Below are 23,269 nucleotides of genomic sequence, written 5' to 3'. Positions count from 1 at the left end.
CGGTTGATTCTGTAAGCATGGGCCTCTAAATTATGTACTAGGTGCTTTCAAACCCAGTCTGTCTTCCCACTACCACCCCGTGGTTAAAGTGTTTTACTTGATATATGGTTTTTTCTGTTTTTTTCTCCCTTTCTGTAATGTGAAAACTTTCAAGTATGGAAAGTGATATTCCAGCTGCATCTGTCCCTTTTGAGAAGTACTTTGTGATAGCGATTGAAGCCAAGATCCGAGAGTGAGTCCTACATATGGCTTGCAAGTGTTATTGTTCCTTAGTTCACAAGGAAAACCATTGCAGAAGGGGGTCTGCATGTAGGGATCACAGCTTCATGAAAAATGCATTCCAAGTGAGCCACTAGGGATCAGCTTTGCCACTTTCCTTGCAGTGGGGGATTTGTCTTGCTACTGTGGTGTAGAAATTTCTCATCTCTTTTTTTTGAGGGGGTGGAATTGGGCAAGAGAAACTTCCCTTAACGGCTTTGGCTTTTGGCTACAGTAAAGGAGCAGTTGTAGATGGGAGTAGATGGAGGATCCTAATAGCTAGTTTTATGGGCAATTTTAAAGTGAGAAAACTGTTCATAAATATTACAAATTATATATAAATATATTTTGCTGGAAATTGACTTCATGGCACAATGCCGTGCAACTCCAAAAGGCAAAATCCCAGGCAAAATCTTTACAGTGTTCTAAATAAGGTTTCCTAACATGAGAAAGTAAAAATACAGAAGATGAGAAGATAAAACTGGAAAGTGATTTGATATGCTGCCGTAGGCAAGCTTTTTATTAGTAAGGCAGCTTGTAGATGATATATTAAGATTTAAAAAGTTACTTGTTTTAAAGTATTATAGGAAGTTTTATATACTTTAGAATGCACCAAGCAAATTCCCTGTCTCATTCCCTGCACCCCTCTACCCTTGTTTATTATCCCACATTCCACTGGCTGCTGGCTGTTTATTGTAGTTCCGCCTTGAATTTCTACTATCAGATAGTGACATGGACCTTGCCTGTTAAACATTTTAATTATTATTTTTCCAAACAGTAGATATTTTCCCTCCCCAAGCCAGTACCTTTTTTTGCTAAGATGGAAATTCAAGCTGTAATGCATTCTGTGCAGGACTGCCCTTGAAAACTGTTCAGAAACTTCAAGTGGCACAGAACCTGATCTGGTTTATTCAGACGGAACCACAGTACATCAGTTCTGCCTATGACCACATTATGGCGTTGATGCTTACCTTTTAAGCCTAAATGGTGTGAGGTCTAGATACCTGAAGGAGTGACGTCTCTCCTATTGATCTTCCTCAGCGTTAAGATTATCAGAGGCAACACTTCTCCATGATTCACCTATTGACACTATGCATGTACCAAACAGAGGGCCTTCTCTGTAGTGGCACACCAACTTTGGAATGTGCAAGAGAGGCATGCTCTGCAACAACATTGCATTCCTTTCAGCGCTGGGATAAAACCTTTTGATCTGCAGAAGCACTTAAAATTACTGTGTTTTTAGTTGCTTTTATGTTTTCAGTATTGCATTGTGGGTTTTAAAATTATTACATGTATAAAAAAAGATAAAGGTAAAGGATCCCTGACAGTTAAGTCCAGTCGCAGACGACTCTGGGGTTACGGTGCTCATCTCGCTTTACTGGCCAAGGTACCCGGCGTTTGTCTGCAGACAGTTTTTCCGGGTCTTGTGGCCAGCATGACTAAGCCGCTTCTGGTGCAACGGAACACCGAAACCAGAGCAGCAGATGGGAACACCATTTACCTTCCCGCCGGAGTGGTACCTATTTATCTACATGCAATTTGGGGTGTGCTTTCGAACTGCTAGGTTGGCAGGAGCTAGGACCGAGCAACGGGAGCTCACCCCGTCGCGGGGATTCGAACTGCCAACCTTTTGATTGGCAAGTCCAAGAGGCTCAGTGGTTTAGACCACAGCGCCACCCACGTCCTATCATTTTTATAAAAAAGGATAAGCCATGCTTTCATTGTTATTGGGCCATTACATGTATACTGGCCCAATAACAATAAAAGCATGGCTTATCCTTTTTTAAAAAAATGAAATCAGTGCTAGCACTTTCCTACTTGCTCTGCTAGACTAATGCAAGGTTGCAGAATCCAGTGAGGGCTGGTAGAATTGCACAGAGGTCCTGTGCATTTCCCCTGATAGGTTGGATCTGAGTGCAGCATTCCTATTCTTGGTTTCTCTGTTTTGGATTTTTATTTATTTATTAATAAAAAGTTGTAGTCCTTGAGTGTTAAGAAGGTAGGCCTGATAGTTTATGCCAATATCTGGGGAAATCTCATAGACACAAGGGATCAGGCTTCCCAGGGAAAGATTTTGGTGATTTGTGTTCATAATGAACAAGTGCATGGGCATGCATCCATTTATTTATTTATTTTGTATTTGTCTTTGTTTTGATGAAGAATTTTCCTTTTCCTTTTCTCACAATGTACAATAGCCCCAGCAGTCTCCTATACCCAAATAAGAATGTATACCAATATTTAGCTACACGATGACATTTCCACAGAGATTTAAAAAGATAATAATTATTAGATATCTTCTGTAGTGATACTAATTCCTACTCATATTAACTTTATCAGACAAATGGCTAAGGCTCATGATAACCTGATGTGGTGATTGCATTTTGGCACAAACATTTTAGAACTGTGTTGCCCATATATGAAAGTATACTGAGACGTTCTGTAGTATTATTTTGAACAAAGGGTTGCCTTGCTTTCTAATCAGGTTTGACAGTAGGACAGCAGAGGGCATCAGAGATCCACTTTTTGTTAAGAGTCATGTTTTTCCCCCATGGGTTTTATGGTTGGTATTCGTAAAATAGGGCAGTTCTGTGTTTTTGCAATTCCCCAGTTTTATATAGATTTTATCCCTGTTTAAAATCAGTGAGTCCACACATGTGAAACTGACCAGTACTGGGATTGCTACCAGGTTTGGCTAATCCGTCATATTTCCAATTGTCGCATTCCAGTTTGCTGCCTTATTCCTTGCATGTCAAAATGATTTTAATAGGGTAACAAAGTCAAATGGCAGAGAATGTGTATGTGCACTTTGCCTTTAAATGTATTAGAGCTACAGGTACAAATAATATTGTTGTATGGATGAACATTTTTAAGAGAAAAGTAGCTTCTTAAGCCATTCATGCCTTCCATCTTGCTTTAATTTCCTTCTGTACTTATGATAATTAAACTAAAGCAGTAGAACTTTAAGAAACAAATTCTCATCAATGTTTCGGATGATTGCGTCTTGCCTTGATAAGCTGACCTGTGTATGAGCCATGTGAACACACACAAACAGAGTCAACTATACCCTCCCATTTTGTATGAATCAGAACTAGCTAACTGCTTTGGAACTGCTCTGAGGTCTGTGGATGAAGGGCGGTATACAAATATAATAATAAAAATAATAATTTTTTTAATAAAGAATATGAATCCAACTCCAGACTCTAGCTTCATATACTGTCTCGTTCAAAAATCGTTAATCGTAGTTTGTCAAATGTTATGCAGGAATCCCTCAAATTGCATGGGGGTTGTGTCCCAGGTCATTGTGCGCTTGTGTGAAATTGCGTGCAATTAAAACACCCCACTCTGCCCCGTGCTGCCCCTGCCCCATCCCTGCCCCCACCCTTTTAGTGACATATTTTATTATGTTTCCAAGTCACTTCTGGGTTTGGCGCTGTGTGTGTGCATGGTCACACACATATTGGTCTTACCTAAAACAGGAGTTGCATGTATTTCAAAAATTTCATACAAATAATTTTAAAACAATCAAAATCACCGTTTCCCAATTTGGGATGAAATGGGATGGTATAGTTGCCATTGATGGCCCATTTCATGGTAAGGTTTGCCAATGGCAGTTCTCCTTTGCAAAGGTGAGGGAGCTATTAAGGTTGGTCACTGTGAGAACTGGTTGTTGTTGTTGTTTAGTCGTGGCCTACTCTTCGTGACCCCCTGGACCAGAGCACACCAGGCACTCCTGTCTTCCACTGCCTCCCGCAGTTTGGTCAAACTCATGCTGGTAGCTTCGAGAACACTATCCAACCATCTCGTCCTCTGCCATCCTCTTCTCCTTGTGCCCTCCGTCTTTCCCAACATCAGGGTCTTTTCCAGGGAGTCTTCTCTTCTCATGAGGTGGCCAAAGTATTGGAGCCTCAACTTCATGATCTGTCCTTCCAGTGAGCACTCAGGGCTGATTTCCTTCAGAATGGAGAGGTTTGATCTTCTTGCAGTCCATGGGACTCTCAAGAGTCTCCTCCAGCACCATAATTCAAACTGGTAGTTGGGCATTTGATCTGATCCAACAAGGCTTTCTTATGGTATATTCATAGAATTGCAGAATTGTAGAGTTGGAAGGAACCCCGTAAGTCATCCAGTCCAACCCTCTGCAGTGCAGGAACCTTGGCTAAAGCATCCATGACAGATGGCCATCCAAGCTCTGCTTGAAAACCTCCAAGGAAGGGGAGTCCATAACCTCCCGAGGGAATACGTTCCACTGTCAAGCAGCTTTTATTAAACTCTCACTGTCATTTTATCCAATTAAATCTTATCTAATTAAACAGAAACTGGTGGCTGGATCTGGTGCGTAAGCTTGTCATTGCCGCGTGTAAAATAAACAAAAACGAAAATAGATGTGATGAGACACTCTACGGCTTGTTACAAGCTCTTAGATTTGTGTAGTTTGGCAGAGAAGAGCGATATAGCTGACAAACACCCCTTTGCCTCTGCGGCGAGTTCCCAGAAGTCCCTTCCCTGCGAGGAGGTGAAAGGGGAAATTGACAAGAGGGTTGAAGCCTCTTGTCAGTTTCACCTCTACAGCCTTGAGCTTCCAAGATTGTCAGTTTCACTGCTGCTCTTTGAAATCTTTCTGGCAGGTTCTGTGGAAATCTTGCTCGAGTTCAGAGAATTACCTGCAAAGGCTGCAAACCAAAGTGGTGAAACTGATGAGCTTTCTCCATCACCGCTATCGCCAGAGAGCCTCCTTCATTATAGGGGGTTTCAAATTTTTTTCCCCTTCTGTAGGAGTTTTGCCTTTTGTCAATTTCACCATTACTGTGAAGAGTCTTCGGCAGGCTCCCTGCGGAGGTGTGTGTGTGTAAGGGGGACTTGTCACTTTCACAGCTGCACTTTTCAGCCTTTTGCGTGAGGAATAGATAACATGCAGTGAGTGATGAACTTGCCGGGGCAGGTGGATGCATGCATGAACAGTTAAGCATGCAGGGAGGGGGAAACACCCACTGTTTGGGATGGAGGAGGAACGTACACATGCAGATAAATTGTTAGAAAACAGGAACTGGCCGTGCAATGTGCAGCTGAGGTCAGGAGCAGAGCATTGGGTTTCTTGTTAAACGGCTTAGAGGTTTTGCTAAAATCACGCAGTACAGTGGTACCTTGGTTCTCAAACGCCTTGGTACTCAAACAACTTGGAACCCAAACACTGCAAACCTGCTTTGAGTGTTATGCTTGCGATTTGAGTGTTACGTTGAGGTCTGCTTGTTTTTGCTATTTATTTTGCGTTTTTGTTTTTGTGGCTCTTTTTATTTTGTTTTTGTGACTGTGTGGAACCCAGTTCAGGTACTGGGTGACTGCAGTACATTGTTTGTTGCTTTCATTTAATGGATCAATGGTCTCATTGGATAGTAAAATTCATGTTAAATTGCTGTTTTAGGGGTTGTTTTAAAAGCCTGGAATGGATTAATCCATTTTGCATTACTTTCTGTGAGAAAGCGCGCCTTGGTTTTGGAACACTTTGGTTTTAGAATGGACTTCCAGAACTGATTAAGTTTGAGAACCAAGGTACCACTGTAGATAAATTTTGTTATGTATATATGTATGTATGTATAAATAAATGCGTAGAATGGAAGCGAAGAGGCTCTAGAACGCAGACTGGAGAAACACAGCTTTGTGAAAATTCTAGGGGCTGGTTTGGGAACAGATACAATGGTACCTCGGGTTAAATTCTTAATTCTTTCCGGAGGTCCATTCTTAACCTGAAATTGTTCTTAACCTGAAGCACCACTTTAGCTAATGGGGCCTCCTACTGCTGCTGCACCACCAGAGCACGATTTCTGCTCTCATCCTGAAGCAAAGTTCTTAACCTGAAGCACTATTTCTGGGTTAGCGGAGTCTGTAACCTGAAGCGTATGTAACCCGAGGTACCACTGTACTTCCAACAACTGCTGAAGTTGAAGCGTTAAATACTGTCAAGCTCTACACTTTCCTACCCTTGGATTTTAAACACGGCCCCTTGGCTATAATCTATCAGCTGCCTACGAGGCAGGGCTTGAGAAGGGCAGGAACAGAGAGGATTTTCAAGGCTCCATCATAACCTTGACCGAGACCATCACAACATTTCTGTACAGGATACATTGAAATTCGTCAAACAAAATATAGCTAGGAGAATCTGATGATGCATTGTCTTCTTCTCCCCGCTCCAACCTACCACTGGAGACCAACTTGGTTTCCCATACAGTGTGAGCCCTTTCTCCGCCTGAAAATGTGTTTTGCTTGGTGGTGGAAACAGAGATTGAAATTGACCTCCGCTACTTAGCCCCCGCAAATGGGATTGGTATTGAAATCAGTCTAATTTGGCACAAGTTGAATGCGGCTTGCACTCTAGCGTTGTCTGCTTTCATCATCCTCACTTCCTTGGCAGACCAAGGAAGGATGCACATGCTGTTGACTAGCAAGGTGAGGCTTTGAAGAGGTCCAGGTTGATGGCCAAAACAGCCTATTGTTCTAGGGGCTGAACTGAGCATCAAAGGAGCAGATCTTAAAAATGTGTGCACAGAATCAACAAAGAGATACGTATCCCATTTAGTGCCAAACATAAATCTCTGGGGGTATTTAAGAGGCGTGTGTTTGTGCGTGCTAATTCATTATTTACTGTCTCAAAGTGGCACTGGTAATTTTAACAATGAATTCAACAACTGCCCTGTGATCTTGCATTCCAAAGTGGGGGGAAAGGAGAAACCCTGTTACGGTTATAATCTGATTTCACACTTTACCTGTGAGCTCAATGGGGCCTCGACTTCTGAGTGGACATATATGGGAATGTGCTGTAAGTCTTCTTTAGACTTCCCAATGTAGATTGTCTCTGTGGGAGACACTGCTTTTCAGTGTTTTATTTCTGCGAAGGGAGTCCTGCAAACACCTGTTTATCAACACATGTCCAAAAAAGGTGGGCAACTGTCCACGCCTTTGTCTTTTTCATACACGTATCTGTTTCTCTTGGGTGAATTAATTTATCCCTTCTCTTGGGATCCTTGATAGACTTGGACACAGTTTGTACAAGTGCTACTATCACGTAAAACCACATGGATAACCCAACAGATGATGCTGGTTCCTAATGTTTTTTTAAAAAAGCATGGGAAAATGCAATTAACTGCTCAGCATATTTTTCAAAAATACGTTATACATATTGTTTCGGAGTGTTTCACATTTAATTATACTTTTTTTTTTAAAGGAATCATATAGTAATCCTGAATCATTCACATTTCAAGTTTGCTGTTTGCTTGCTTTCAAATGCCACAACTCTTCTCCTATCCAAGATACCCAGGTTATGTTTTGCGCAAACTCTTTGCAGAGTACTGCACAAGCCAGAGAAATAACTATTGCATGTTTTATTGCAGGGAAATTTGCCTAAGTACTCTCACAACTCTCTGATGGTTCAGGCCCTGAAGACTAACTTAACAGACCCAGATGTCCATGTGCTCTTCTTTGATGTAGAAGCTCTGATTATTCAACTGCTAACTGAAGAAGCCTCCAGGCCTAATACAGCCCTTATTTCCCCAGAGAATTTGCAGAAAGCATCTGGTAGTTCTGACAAAGGGAGCTCCTTCCTGGCTGGCAAACGAGCAGCGGTCCTGTTCCAGCAGGTCAAAGAAACAATCAAAGAGAACATAAAAGAACATCTCCTTGATGAGGACGAGGACGACGAAGAAGCCAAGAGGAGAGAAGACAGCGATCCCGAGTACCGGTCCAGCAAATCTAAGCCCTTAACCCTCTTAGAATACAATCTAACCATGGACACAGCCAAGTTGTTTATGTCATGCCTTCATGCTTGGGGCTTGAACGGTGTTCTAGATGAGCTTTGCAGCGACCGCTTGGGGATGCTGAGACCACACTGCTCCGTCTCTTTTGGCTTGCTCTCAAGAGGAGGCCACATGTCACTGATGCTTCCCGGATACAATCAGCCCATAGGCAAGATGCCCTCTGTTGATGTGGAGGTAGGAAAGTCTCTATCTCCCACGGAGGGACATATCAGAGGAACATACGGCATATCACGCGCAGTAACTACTCAGCACCTCCTCTCCATTATCTCCTTGGCTAACACCTTGATGAGCATGACGAACGCAACATTCATTGGTGATCATATGAAGAAGGGACCAGTCAGGTACCTGTAGAAAAAAATAAACAAACCTGTTTAATTTACCTCTTTCATCCTTTGCTGTCTCGCTCCGAACCACCTTTCTTTAGTACACAGTTGTGCATTCTTTATTGCTAGATCATTGTTTTGTTGAATTGCATCCTAGATCAGGGTTTCCCAGACTTGGGTCTCCAGCTGTTTTTGGTCTGCAATTCCCATCACCCCTGACAACTGGTACTGCTAGCTAGGGATAATGGGAGTTGTAGTCCAAAAACAGCTGGAAACCCAAGTCTGGGAAACCTTGGCTTACATAAACCCAGAGCCAGATTGCTTTTCCTATTCTTTCTTATATCCTGTATTGTTATTCCAACTTGGCTGAAAGTAGTGAAGTTCTTGGTATTTGTACCTGGACACCATTTGCGTGAGGTTTCTGTCAAATGATTAAAATGTTTTATTACATTTCAAATAGGCGAAAGTTACGTTGTGAAGGAGGTGGTTCATAAAATGATGTTTGGTTTGTTGTTGCCGCTGTCTAGACTCAGTACAGGTTACAGCACTTGACAACTATTTGTCTGGTTTTAAAAATAAAACTTCATGGATAAAATAGAAGCTAAGAAGAAATTTATATAAGAATTAAGGTAAGCCTCTCCATCTTCCTTGACCACCATATCCACAGAAGATACTAAACCAGCCATTGGAAGGAAAGAAGGGAACTATAACTTCCAGAAAATAAAAGGGATAGAGGATACCTAGGGTATTGAAAGAAGAGAGGCTGAGAAAGATAATGATGATGAATTGGGTAAAAAGGGTACCGAGATCTGTGCATGTTTAACAGAAGATGCAACCCATTCTTAAGCTATTCTTATGTGGCACTAAGCCCAAATATTATATGGTGTGCAATATTTTCTGATTTTACATACCCAATTCTTGATTTTTTTTATTTGTAGACCACCTAGACCAGGGACTCCTGAGCTTGCTAGAGTGAAGACTCCTGCTCCAGTTGCCAGTCCGACAGCTCAGGGGCTGATTAAACAAGGTAACCTCTAGGCCCTTGAGATAATGGAGATATCACTCAGACTGTGGAATTGTCTTAATGATACGTTCTTTTCTCTCTCTTTTTCTGAGTGATTAAATTAAGCTGAAATGTCTGATAATTGCAAAGGATGGTCTGATAATTGCAGTTGTTTTATGAAACTGAAGGTTCCTGTGTGCATATGATCTTTTGAGTTCATAGCAGCAACATTTTTCAGGTACCCCGTGCTGACAGCCAAGCACCTTGCTGGAGGTTAAGGTGGTGGTCATATGTATCTGATCCACCGTTCTTTGAACTCACCCTGGATTCATCTCCTGGCTGTTCATCACCAGGGACTGATATGAAACCTGCAGCTGCCATGAGCCTTGCAGTCCAGTTTTGCAATCTGTTCCTAAACTGACGGATCACCATAATTACAACTCCGGTTAATCCCGGCAGTTGTTCTGAGGGTGGGAATCTCTAGATCCACTCTGTTTGACTCCACTCTCTTTAATGCTTGGCATTACTGATCCTGTATATCTCTGGTATTCAGAGGTGGATAGATTAACCTGCGTGTGACTCAAGGGAGCCCACAAAAGGGCATGGCTCAAATAATATCTGGGCTCTTGGGGGCAGTATTCAGCTACCACATCCCATCAGTGCAAGGGTGTCTGCTTGCACAGTGGGACTTCCCTGACCTCTCCTCTCCTCTCATGTGTGCCTCACCTTCTCCACAAAGCTGCTCCAAAGGGTTGGGGGAACCCCCTAAGACATATTTAGGGGACACATGGGAAAGGAGAGGGGAACAAAGTTCTGTTGTGCAAGCAGAAATCTTTGTCGGATTCCACATTCTCCTTATTTTCTTTCTGGAAAAGGAAACGTGTGTCCATTGACATCTGGGCAAAAAAAAGGGTATCACCTTTCTGTAACACCTTTGTTACTCTCTCTTTGTTCTGCACATGGTCTTGTTTAACAGTGCAATATAAATTTGTTTTCCTAACTGGATCCCATGGTCTCCTATATGACTCTTGCAGTGGAAGCCTTTTGTAGTCCCACGACTTTGGCTTAACCAAAGGGCATCACGGCAGAACTGGGGCTGCAACTGTTCGCAATTTCTAGAACTTCCTCTAGTAAACTTTTCTTCCCTGATGAGTAGATCATTACACTTATTAAAATGTGTTGATTTCTTGAAGGTAGTTAATCCGTTAAGAAAAGCACCCTGTGCTTCCTATATGTCTTAATAGCGCTGTACCTAAGACAGAGGGATCTCCTGCCTAGCATCTGATCCTCTTCTCATGGCTGCTATATTTAAAACATGATAAATCAAGCACATTGCCTTATGTTAAACTCAAGTGTAGATGTCCCCATTGGATGTCAAGGAGGTAAATGACTCTACAACTTTTAGAAAGCATCTGAAGGCAGCCCCGTAACAGGAGGATTTTAATGTTTGATGATTTTATATGTGTTGGAAACTGCCCAGAGTGGCTGGGGCAACCCAGCCAAATGGTTGGGAAATACATACATACATCCGTACATACATACAATTATTAGATAACACCCCCCCCCCCCGCCGAAAGGTAGCTTGGTTGTGAATGATTTGCGAGAGAAGAAAGTTAGAAATAGAATACAAATCCCCCTGGAAGTCTGTAGAGTAACCTAAAGAAGTGTTCATGAATTCCCCCTCAGTGTTTCTTTTCCTTTTTTGAAATTTAGTGGAGAGATAAAATTTCATTAACTGAAAAAACTTTTGCCTCCCTTTAAGCCACATTTAATAGCTGAGCAATCAAGTGAATGAAAGCTTTCAGTCTTGCTTTAATGGGCAATGAACGGATGTGAAAGCAAATATTTCAGTATCTCACTGTATGTGATGCTGTGATGAAGTTTGACTTTTCTGTGCAGTAAAGTGTGTAAATCATTATGGCTGACATGCATTGGTAGCTGCCAGGCAGCAAAAAGGGCTTCTTCTGATATGGTGAAACTTCCCCTTTCCCTGCTCCTCCCCTCAGCCCCTCCAGAGCAGATTTGGGGATGGCACAGGGAACAGGGAAGAAGAATTATGTCAGGCAAGCAGAAGTCCACTAATGTGAGGTTGCATGTCATTTACGTTTTTGATTTTTTAATGTTCACAATGTAGTGTCATCTAAACCATGGTGCACTGGGAGGCCTTTCAATAAAAATAAAATAAAATAAAATAATCATTTCTACCCCGCCCATCTGGCTGAGTTTTCCCAGCCACTCTGGGCGGCTTTCAAAAGAACATTAAAAACATTAAAAACATTAAAAAGAACATTAAAAAGAACATTAAAAACATAAAAAAACTTCCCTAAACAGGGCTGCCTTCAGATGTCTTCTAAAAGTCAGATAGTTGTTTATTTCCTTGACATTTGATGGGAGGGTGGGTACCACTACCAAGAAGGCCCTCTGCCTGGTGCCATGTAACCTCACTTCTCGCAGGGAGGCAACCACCAGAAGGCCCTCAGAGCTGGACCTCAGTCTCTGGGCTGAACGAAGGGGGTGGAGACGCTCCTTCTGGGGGAAAGTTTATCATAAACAGTAACAGCCAGAAGATTTTTATTCATGGAATCGTTAGATTTTTGTTCCACCTTTCTCCTAGTTATCACATTGTAGGTTTTTCTCATCAACCTCCTATCACTTGACTTGGTGCCTGTGACATGTTGTGCATTTCTGTGAGTTTAACTTTCTTAATTGCAGCACAGCTAACATGCAATGGACAGTGGCTGAACACAATCAATTCATGCAGCGTATTTTATCAGATTGCTCGAACGCCCAGTTCTGCTGCCCTACCAAGCCAGCTGTTGTTACTTTCAGTTACACTGATTGATATAAACAATGACAGCCAGAGAGACTGTTCTCTTTCTCCCACCCTCATCACAAAGGAGTGAAGCTTAAATATCGAACAGTAAACTCTGACAATTGGAGTCTGGGTGTATTTTTGGAAAGCTTGTGCCTTTATCAGTTCAAGATCTTTCCCAATCCTGGTTTTCTGTTATTATTATTTTTTAATTCACACGTAATACATGCTAGCTGGTTTACAGTGTTGCGCGTGCCATCGTGATGCATTCGCGTGGAAATCATAGAAGAAGTAATTTTGATGCAGATGTCTTAGAGTGACAAAAGAAGTTCACTGCATGAAAACCAAACATACAATTCAGGAAACAATGCTTAATCTGTTCTGGAGCCTGAGCTCATTGTTGTTCTGCAATGGAATAAAGGAGAGGGATTAATTTGAAGATGCTTGTGCATGACATATGGTAATTCTCTGTGAGAAGGAAGTGTCAGCTAGTGACCTCTAAATCTTAACATTGACCTCTGGTTGTAGAATGGTGTGTGCCATAAGGTCTGCCTGTCCTTTCATATGATAATTTGATTCATGGAGCATTAGCGAAACTATAAAGTTTATGGCTGCCTTTGGACTGCCTTCACATTAAAAAAAATAAGAACCCCACCACAATTCACAAAACGGCCATCGTAAAACGGCAGAAATTTTAATTTGGCAAAAACTATTCTGAGCAATTAACTTTTTAAAGTGGCTTCCTCACTGAAAGAAGTCGACAATACGCACTAAATCAATCTTAGTGTGGGTACTAAAGAGATTAGTTTTCAAGGTGTTTTATTCGGCCGGGCCTTAAAACAATCTGCAGAGGTCAAAACATCCAAAATTAGACTTGTCTTAACTGTAAAGCTTTATTCCTGCAGTTGTGATGTGGATGATAATTTATATCCTGGTTCTTTGAGTTTATAATTACTTGTGATTTTAAGCCGCAATAATGTCATAATGTGGACTTTCTGTTAGTACGTGTAACTGTGTAACTGTGACCAGGATTTCCCTACCTAACGTGCTCACTCTGCTGTTTAAAATGGGATTGATGCAAGTTTCTTGATTTAGCATTTCTTGGTGTACAGCCCAAGTAACCAAAGTCTCACCCTGTGTTCTATAATTGACTTGTTTCTCTCTCACTAGAACGCTTCTTGAAGGGTTCTTGTATAGTAATTGCTAATATAGTCCCAGAGAGTTATGGTTCTCCCCCTTTCCCCATTCTTTAGTAATACGTACCGTTTTCTGAAACGTCTGTCTTCATTTTCCTCTTTATTTCTTCTTTCCTGCTCAAGTTGCTCCTGCTGTTTCTGCTAGCACTGAAGCTGATCTCTCTGGCTCTGACCCTGCTCCTTTACATTCCTGTTTCTTAGTAAATGAAGGTATTCTCACCTCCGTTTCTATCTACTTGGCCTTTTTCTTTTTCTTTTTCTTTAAACTAACTTGCTCTCTCGTTGTTACATGCCTCTTCTAATCTGCACATTCATTCACTTTCTCAATTTGAAAACAAGCTTCATTTAGCAACCTTTATTTGCAACTAATGATTAGTTTTAATTCATTTTTCTCTGCCTTTAAGTGATGGTTGCACATCACTTAAGCAGCTAGCTTATCTGACTGGAAAAAAGAAATTTATATTTAATGAATTAAGGTCTTTAAATTCAATTTGTCCACCCTTTTTCACCTTGTGGGGGAAGGGACAAGGAGAGAACAATTACATATTTTTAATTTACCGGTGGCTTCAGAATGAGGATTTAAGCAATTGAATCGCAACTGAAGGGATATTTTGGGTGGCTTAGAGAAAGTTGGCTACCTTGTGGATAACTTTCCTATTGATAAAAATTTGTTTGCTTATAAATAGAGGGTGTTTTTCAGTGACAATATCTAAGGGTTTTGTTACCATTCTTTTATCTGTAAAGGAAAAGGCAAAATCTGAGATCTTGTAAATACTTGTTTTCTAACACAGTCTTGTAATGTGCAGGTAATTTCTTTCTCTCAAAAGATCACCTAGAAAAGATCATGTTGTTGTTGTTTAAAAAAAGAAATAAAACTACCCTACAAACAGCAAAAAATGAAAAAATAAAAGAAATAAAAAAGCAAAGAGCAAAAAAATGAGCAATTAAACTGCCTAGCCTTGTTAACTTCAGTGGAACTAAGCTGATTTCTAAAAGGAGATGTGTTAGTTTAAATGATTTGTAGATTCTTCTGTTTGTAGGCGTTTTCGTAAGTTCTACTGTTTATGAATTATGGACCAGTTTTCAATTATTTGTATACATTGTTCTCATTCATTGTGCTACTAAATGTATCCAGTTTTTCCTTTACACGAGAAATAGAGACTCTATTCAGCAGGTAACATCTATGTGTCCGATGGCTTAGTTGTCATGCTAAGAGAGAATTGCTTCATTCAGCTCTAAGTAGATACAAGCCTTCCCCTAAGTGGTGACTGGAAGAATTCATTAGAAACCAGCAACAATCCAGATTACTTCTGCAGTGATTAGACGTGGTGTATTAAAGTTGTGTCGAAAATTCCCCCTTTTCTAAGTTTGGAGGGTAAAAGTTGTGATTTTTCCAGGTTTGAAATTTCTCCCGAATACGAAGAAAAGAAAGAAACTTCTCCTGAAAATAAAATCTAAATTACAAGCATATGCACCTTTGGGGGTGGTTTTTTGTTTTTTTGTTTTTTTGCTGTTTTTCCTTATTAGAGTAGTCACATGGACGATCCTATAGTGACTGGGATGACATCATGATACTATAGCCAATCAGACTTAGCTATGTGATGACATCAGCGAGGGTAATTGGGAATAACATCAAATAAAGGCAGTTCAACTTACTAAGCAAATATTATTGCAAGGCAGTGAACATTTATTTATTTAATAACATTTCTACACCACTTGCTTGTTTCAAAAAAAAAAAACCCAGCACCCTCAAAGTGCTTTACGTAAATGAAAAGGTGTGCATTTTTTGACACAACTAAATGTCATTTTTCGACACAACTAAATAGTTTTGCTTCAGCTCTAGCTATTGGAGCCTGCTAGATGGTGCTGCTAACCTAGGTGTACTTTGATTTTTTTTTTAAAAAAAATAAAACCTGTGAGAAATTAATTCCTATATAGTTAACAGTATGTGTATAGTTAACAGTATGTGTAAAACACCTAGAGTTCTGCACTGACACAGTGGCGATTTCACTGTGAAACCCATTGCTTTCTGTTTATTTTAATGTCCGTATTGGTGAGCATCAAAACCAGCATTTTTACCCATGCTTTTTTGGTATTGTTGTGCTGTTTAGAACTTTGAAAGAGTTTTGTGTGTTTTATGGCTTTTTAAAGCTAGTGTTCGTTCCTCTGTGTATTTGATGGCTGATTGTCCATGTCTGGCTTTATGTATTGGCTGCAATTCTACACCTATCTTGCTTATGTTTAAGTTTGGTTTTTAGCAGGGATTTAAGAGGAAAAAAAATCCTTGGAGCATGTTCATCAAGATTCTCAAAAAACTGGTGCTGATACCTAACAGTCTTGTTTCTTTCTTTCTCCTCCTCCTATTATTATTATTATTATTATTATTATTATTATTATTATTATTCATGGATGCAATCCTAAAAAAGAGAGAAAGATGTGCCCCAAGAGAAAACTAATTCTGGTGCCTGGGAATTTGAAATGTATTTCAGCCTTGTTGCTATTGTTCATGGAGGGCAATCTACCACACACCTGAACCAGCAGTACTGCACCTTAATGATTTCCCACTGCTGTTCCTCCATGTAGCCCAGGCACAGGCAAACTCGGCCCTCCAGATGTTTTGGGACTACAATTCCCATCATCCCTGGCCACTGGTCCTGTTAGCTAGGGATCATGGGAGTTGTAGGCCAAAAACATCTGGAGGACCAAGTTTGCCTATGCCTGATGTAGCCCTTGGAGAAGGACCATAAAACACTGGCTCAGGTGCAACTTTCCCTACAGCCAAAACAGGAGTTGGTTTAGAGCATCCATGTTAGTCTTTCATAGCTGCTAACGTATTCCCATCCCTTCCCTCTGCTTCCTCCCCCCCCCCCCCCGTTGTGCATGGTAGCACATTCACCCTTTCCTCGTACCTCACAGGATATGTCACTTCCTGCCAACTGATTCTGCTAGAGGGCGCCAGGGCACCTGTGGCCTCAGGGCAGGATTGTGGCTGCTGTTCTCATGCACTGTCCTTATCACGTTGTGATAAATCTCTAGCATGAAAAACAAATTCATCGGTTTTATATTTTATGTGGAAGAGGATGCTTGTGAAAGCATGAGTCTCATACCCAGTCTGATTAAGCGTCCTGCACTGGTTGGTTTAAACATGTTATCTCTTGTCCATCTGTCTGTCTGTCTCTCGCACATGCATACATGTATGCACACACTCTACAAATCAGTCAATAATTGGATACGACGTGTTTGGTCCAAAGAACTTTGAGTAGAAGGAAAATAATTGCCCAAGAATTTATGCAGCACTGACTGTATTTCACTGATGTTTTCATGCTTCCTCTTGTGCAACAGGTTGTGCAAGCAGGGGAACATTAGTGAAATTAATTTTTCTCACTGATTGCTAGAGAATGGAGTGTAAAATTACCTTCCTATGACTCAAAGACACTTTCAGCATGTTAGAAGAGCATCTTTACACCCAGTCTTCCATCAGACCAGCAAACAAGCTTAAGCTTTGATGTGATGTTGGATCATGACCCTCATGGGGAGATTAGGAGGAAGAAGGGAAGAAATGCTATCCTCCTGATGGCTCTTCACATAGCTATTTTGTCAATTGCCCTAGCTTTCTTTTTAATCTCAGTAAAGGAGGATCCTTAGGTTAGACTTGCAGGCATGGCCCTCCAGCTGTTTTGGGACTACAGTTCCCATCATCCCTGAACACTGGTTCTGTTAGCTAGGGATGATGGGAGTTGTAGTCCAAAAACAGCTGGAGTGCCAAGTTTGGTTGTGCCTCAGTTAGAGCGATTACAAACGCATAGTTATAGAAGGATAATTATCAGGTGGGAGTAAGCCCCTCTGAACCCAGTAGACTTATTTCTGAGAGGGGTTGTGTAGGATTTCACTGTTAATGCCCCAATGTAACTCTGAACTACGATGAGCTCATATACCTGGAAGCTGTGCTTTCTGAAATCCGAAGTTATGAAGTGTAGGGAACAAATGGCAGAGACATCAAAATAAAGCAGTGAATAATTCAAATGTAGATGATAGGAGCTTCAAATAATGTCAGTAATCAGGAAGAGAGGTTAGCGTGCGCATATACCGATAACGTATCAGTTTTAAGTTAAGCTATTCAGTACAACTGCATTCCTGTTGCTTAAGATGCAGTATATTTTTAAAAGGGGTCATTGTGGGCAAGCAGGTCATGATAGCTTCAGATTGACAAACGTAGCTGTGGATGCTAATAAATCTAGTGGCATTTGATGATGGCTGTTTTCATAATGCTTTGCCTGTGTCTTCAACAGGATGGAGTCAACTTGCCGCTATGCATTGTGTTATGCTTCCTGACCTGTTGGGCCTGGATAAATTTAGACCACCTCTCCTTGAAATGTTAGCTCGTAGATGGCAAGATCGATGCTTGGAGGTACTGTTTTTTATTGAAGGCGGCAGTGGGGGTGAGGGGAGGGTGGGTGGGTGCGAATGAAATGAATCTGTTGGCCAACATGGGGATATTATTTTTATGTCGGATATATTGTTCCAAGAAAAGCGTACCATAATTCTGGTTTAAAGGTTGGATTTATATATCTAGGTATATGCAATTCAATTTGCGGGTCAGTTTTGTAAAATGGAGAGTTAACATCCCCTCATAACAACAGTATATTGTAGTTAAATGGGAAGCTAGGCCTCGGAGAACGCGGTTAATCCAAAGTACATGATGAATCTTGCCGGCCACTGGATGTCATCGTTGTTCCATTACAGCATGTGGGACCACTTATGAATACCAAAATCCTCCATTTCCATAAGCCACAGACCATTTCAACATGTTTCGACGGAGCTGCATGCAGTTTGTTTACTCCTCATGCATCAGCAGTTCAATAACTGCTGCAAATTCATTTTTAATCCTCTTCAGTGCTATACATATTTTTAAAAAGAGCAGGAGGGAAGAGCACGCTTAGAGAACAAGAACCCTTGTAAGTCACGGTCCAGGAAACTCTTTCCCTCCACTATGTGTAGTTATTTGAAATGAAATGCTGAGATGCTTCCAATTAATATTAGTTTCCCCTCAGCAATGCTGAGGTCCATCATTTGCTTTTTGGTGTGGGTGACGACGGCAGGCAGAAAAGACAAAGACGTCTTTTGAAATTTGCAATGAATATTCAACTCTGTTCAAATTTTCGGAGTGGTCTTTTGTTCCAGTAAGGAGAAGGGCGTTCAGCTGAGAGGTTTCGCAAGTCAGTTTCTAGAGAGAGCTTGCTGAGTTGTTCGAACGTAACTCCACTCGTCGGCAAATGCTATTTACTGGCATCTACTATTTTGGCATCTACTATTTTTGATAAATGACTATCTGGCCTTGACATCACATCTATGCTGTTGTGGCCAAAAGAAAAAAAGAAGAAGAAAAAGTTGATTGTGCAGCTTTAAAAGAAATATATGAGGAGCAGCCCTGTGACATTTACAGTAGTGTTTTGAGCTGGCTCCTAAGCTTAATTGAAAATCTGCTGCCAGGATTGTGTGGCAGTGGTGGAGTTCATGCACACATGGTAGATGAAACCTTACTCTGTGCTAAGCTAATCTTTTATTTCAGTTTCTAGCCTGCCTCATCCCAAAGACTTAGGGAGGAGAAGCTGTGTGTGAACACACACTCTTTAGTGTTGCTAGTGAATGTCTTACAAAACATGTAAGAATTTCAGCTTTTATTCTCAAGAATATTAAGCTTTAATTCTCTTGTATACTGAGGTAGATTAATAATAATAATAATTTATATACCAAACGTCATCCAAAAATCACAGGGTGGTTTACAGTATAGAAACACAATAACACGCACCATAATAACAAACAGAAACAATACCCCCACAGTTTAAAAGGCCATAGATTGTTTAATTAGCCAAAAGCCTGGGAGGAGAGCCTTCCTAGAGACAGCATTCCGCAAGTGGGGAGCCACTGCAGAAAAGGCCCTGTTTCCTTGTTTCCATCTTCCGAACCTCCTGCAGAGGAGGCACGCAATGAAGTGCCTCAGATCGCAGGGTCCTGAAGAGGAATCCTAAGCAATGCTGTGTTCTTGCAGTGTATTAAGGCAGTATCATGAATTCTGCGAATCAAGTCTATAATTCCACCAGTGCCAGGTTCTCTGTTACTTCTGAGATTTTTTTACACCCAGCTCATACTGTGGCATAGTGGTGAGGGAGGTATTTTCCATTGGTGGCTTTTCTTCCTGAACCAGGTGTGGGAAACCTGTGGTTCTCCGGAAGTTATTGAACCACAGTTCACTCTATCCCTGACTAGTAACCATTCTGGCTGACTGGGACTGATGGTCATTGGAACACAACAACATCTGGAAGGCCACAGTTTAGGCACCACTGTTGTAAAGGTGCAGTTCTGCTAGAATCCCGTGGGTCCCTCTCAGGGTTTTGTATGGCCAGTGTCTCCATGAGAATAATCTGTTGGCTTTGCCCATATGGCTCTTCCATCCACATGTGCCCTAGCAGGGTATGAGGAAGTTGTACAGTATTGTTCCTATGCATGAACGTGACATTGTTGATCACTGAACTGTCTGGGAAAGATAGTGCCTTTATAAATTCTGTTGTACCTAAATGGATGATGGAAGCATTTGGGGACCTTGTAAGCTAACTGCGGAAAGAGGTTTTTTATGCTATCTATCATGCCAACTATCTTTGCTTTGGTAAGATGTCATTCACAAGCAATATCTGCAACCAATTCATTTTGCGTACCAGCATTCTTCTTTTTTTCTTTTTTTACTTGTAGGAGTGTTCCCCCTCCCCCATATCATCTGACTTGGACTTTGAGGCTGGCCAGCTTGGGTTAGGGGGAACTTCTTGACCTGCCACCATCAGCTGTTGCATGGCAGGAGGTGACATGGGATCAAGTCTTCACTGTGATAGCACCCTGACTGTTGAATTCTCTCCCCTGGGAGACACCAGCTCTTAACAAAATTCCTAGGTTAAAACAGCTGTTTTCCCATCCAGTTGATTATTGAAGTCCAGAATACTGAAGGACTTAGGATGTGATAAACCATATCTATGATGGTTTTATAATTGATGAATAATTTTAATAGTTTAGTGGTTGTTTTCTCATACAAGCAGTTTTTTTGTGGTGTTTTGAAAATCACTCTGTGATTCCTCTTGTGGCAGAGGGTGCTAGAAAAGGTTCCTTAACGTCTATGCAGGTGGCGCTGTGGGTTAAACCACAGAGCCTAGGGCTTGCTGATCAGAAGGTCGGCGGTTCGAATCCCTGCGACGGGGTGAGCTCCTTTTGCTCGGTCTCTGCTCCTGCCAACCTAGCAGTTTGAAAGCACGTCAAAAGTGCAAGTAGATAAATAGGTACTGCTCCGGCAGGAAGGTAAACGGCATTTCCGTGTGCTGCTCTGGTTCGCCAGTAGCGGCTTAGTCATGCTGGCCACATGACCCAGAAGCTGTACACCGGCTCCCTCGGCCTATAAAACGAGATGAGCGCCGCAACCCCAGAGTCGGCCACGACTGGACCTAATGGTCAGGGGTCCCTTTACCTGTACCTTTATGTGAACATTATGGAGTCCTTTTGCAAACATGTGTCTTCCTTGGGTTTGTAGGTACGAGAAGCTGCCCAGGCCTTGCTGTTAGCAGAATTGAGAAGAATTGAGCAGGCAGGCAGGAAGGAGACGATTGACATGTGGGCTCCGTATTTGCCACAGTACATGGACAGTGTTATCTCACGTGAGTATTTTCTGTTTAATCCAAATGTGCTTAAAAATGTGGATTTAAGAGAAGACATTTCAAGTAACAATGGAAACCAGTATATTTCATAGGGAAAGCTAGATTTCAGAGCTTGACATAGATCTCTTTCTCAGATGTCAGCATTAGATATAGGGATGTTGAAAGTCTGGGGCAAAGTAAACAAGTCCTTCAATGACAACTGTATGAATATGACAACACATTTGTCCTTGAATTAATTCAATATTTCAAATTTACATTGTGTATATACCATCCTGATCTACCTCGAATCGGGCTATATTGGTTGCCGTAACAGACCAGTTGTATCGCCCCAGTCAAATTTCATCCAAATATAATGAAGTCTGTACTTTGGTGCAGCCGTTTCAACCCAAGCTAGATCATTTAGTTCATTTTATTGGTGAGCAGGAATTTGTTTATTTCTAATATAGCAGACATTTTTATGACAACAAAAAACGTTTTGCCCAACGGAATTGAATTTCCTTTTGTTGAGAGTGTTTTGTGTGTTAAATGCCAATTGATTTTTTTGGAAAGATATATAATGATCTTGTTAAATCTAAATGGGATATATAATCTAGATTTACATGGAGATACTCTGTGCTGTTTCCAAGAACAAATGTCAGTAAAAAAAACAACACTCAGTCTTTTGACCTTAAGTTTAACCCCAGAATTATTTATATTAAATAATTACATACAAGGTATATGGACAATACTTTGGGGGTGTTCGAATGTGGCAATAAACTATGGTATTTAGGTTATGAGATAGGAATGATTCTCCTTTTCAGCTGGTCCCCTTCTTTGCCTTCATCTTCTTTTCTGTGGTTTTCCCAAAAAATAGTAGAATATACCTATTTATGTCCCAGCCAGCCTGTCCTTCAACCAATCAAATACGAGTGACACATAATTCTCTTCCCCCTGAACATTTTTTCTGTGAGTGACCAAGAGTTTCTACCCACAAACTAATAAAAAGTGTAATTTTACAACCCTCTACCTCTGTATTTAAAATAACCCAGTTTTCCCAGGCTAAGCCTATGTCACTAAACAACAGCCAACTCTCAACCACCAAGGAAGGATGCTTCCTATTACAACTTTAACCCTTAACCTCATACACATAAATTGCATCTAAATCAAGCACTGTTCTCTTAAACACATTTTTAAAGGTGCTTTCTCCACAGGTGTTGTTGGGTTACAATTCCCATTGGCCCCAGCCAGCATGAATGATGGGAGTTGTAGTCCAGCAACATCTGGAAGGCATCATATTAGCTGCCAATACCTAAAGTGCGCTGCAGGCCCTGTCATGAGCCATGAAAACAGGGGATCAAATATAGCAGTAGGAGAGATCCCGAGAAACCAAAAAGATAGCATTATATTTCGTGAATGAAAAACTCAATAACCCCTGCATAATCTCTATCAGTGGCATCTTTTTTGTATATCAATTTCTATTCCATCCTTCTAGATCCTAAGCATTATGTTTGCTTCTTTAATAGAAAAAAAAATGTATCATACAACCCAAAACAAACACAGCCAATATTTGCAAAAAGGGCTTTTGCCCATCTTGGAATAATATGCTGTGTACTATGCCATTATACAGCTGCCTCTGGAAGAAAAAAGAAAAAAAAGGTAAATGACCCCTGACAGTTAAGTCCAGTCGCGAACGACTCTGGGGTTGCAGCGCTCATCTTGCTTTACTTGCCGAGGAAGCCGACGTTTGTCTGCAGACAGTTTATCCGGGTCATGTGGCCAGCATGACCAAGACGCTTCTGGCGATACCCGAGCAGCGCACAGAAACACTGTTTACCTTCCCGCCGGAGCGGTACCTATTTATCTACTTGCACCTTTTGGCATGCTTTCAAACTGCTAGGTTGGCAGGAGCTGGGACAGAACAACGGGAGCTCACCCCATCATGGGGATTCGAACTGCCAACCTGATTGGCAAGCCCTAGGCTCAGTGGTTTAGACCATAGTGCCACCTGCATCCCACCCTCTGGAAGTAGAGGGATATTATTACACCAAACCATAGGTAGCACAAGGTATGATTTGAAAAAACCATTTCAAGCAAACCATTATTTCTGTTTGTCTGATGGTGTCTCAAATGACAAGGGGCAGTTTACTGAATTAAGCTTCCTTAAACATGATTTGTTGATGGCTCCCTGATTTGTCATTG

The 23,269-nt window shown here is 41.3% G+C and overlaps 1 protein-coding gene across 4 annotated transcripts in view; it reads left to right on the top strand.

The window, feature by feature from the left end:
* The window catches only part of WDR7 (WD repeat domain 7), a 217,669-nt gene that overhangs the window by 36,560 nt on the left and 157,840 nt on the right, over positions 1 to 23,269 (top strand). For 2 of the 4 annotated variants that reach the window (XM_083465678.1, XM_083465677.1), the window contains exons 15-19: positions 7,641 to 8,404; positions 9,325 to 9,413; positions 13,521 to 13,607; positions 17,687 to 17,805; positions 20,968 to 21,091. In XM_083465678.1, the coding sequence (XP_083321804.1) occupies positions 7,641 to 8,404; positions 9,325 to 9,413; positions 13,521 to 13,607; positions 17,687 to 17,805; positions 20,968 to 21,091 (1,183 nt within the window). The remainder of the gene's footprint in view (positions 1 to 7,640; positions 8,405 to 9,324; positions 9,414 to 13,520; positions 13,608 to 17,686; positions 17,806 to 20,967; positions 21,092 to 23,269) is intronic. The other 2 variants (XM_083465680.1, XM_083465679.1) reach the window with 1 other exon arrangement.

The sequence above is a fragment of the Podarcis liolepis genome (assembly GCF_965112155.1).
Source record: "Podarcis liolepis genome assembly, chromosome: 11".
NCBI lineage: Eukaryota > Metazoa > Chordata > Lepidosauria > Squamata > Lacertidae > Podarcis > Podarcis liolepis.
This window is presented reverse-complemented; position numbering and strand designations above follow the sequence as displayed.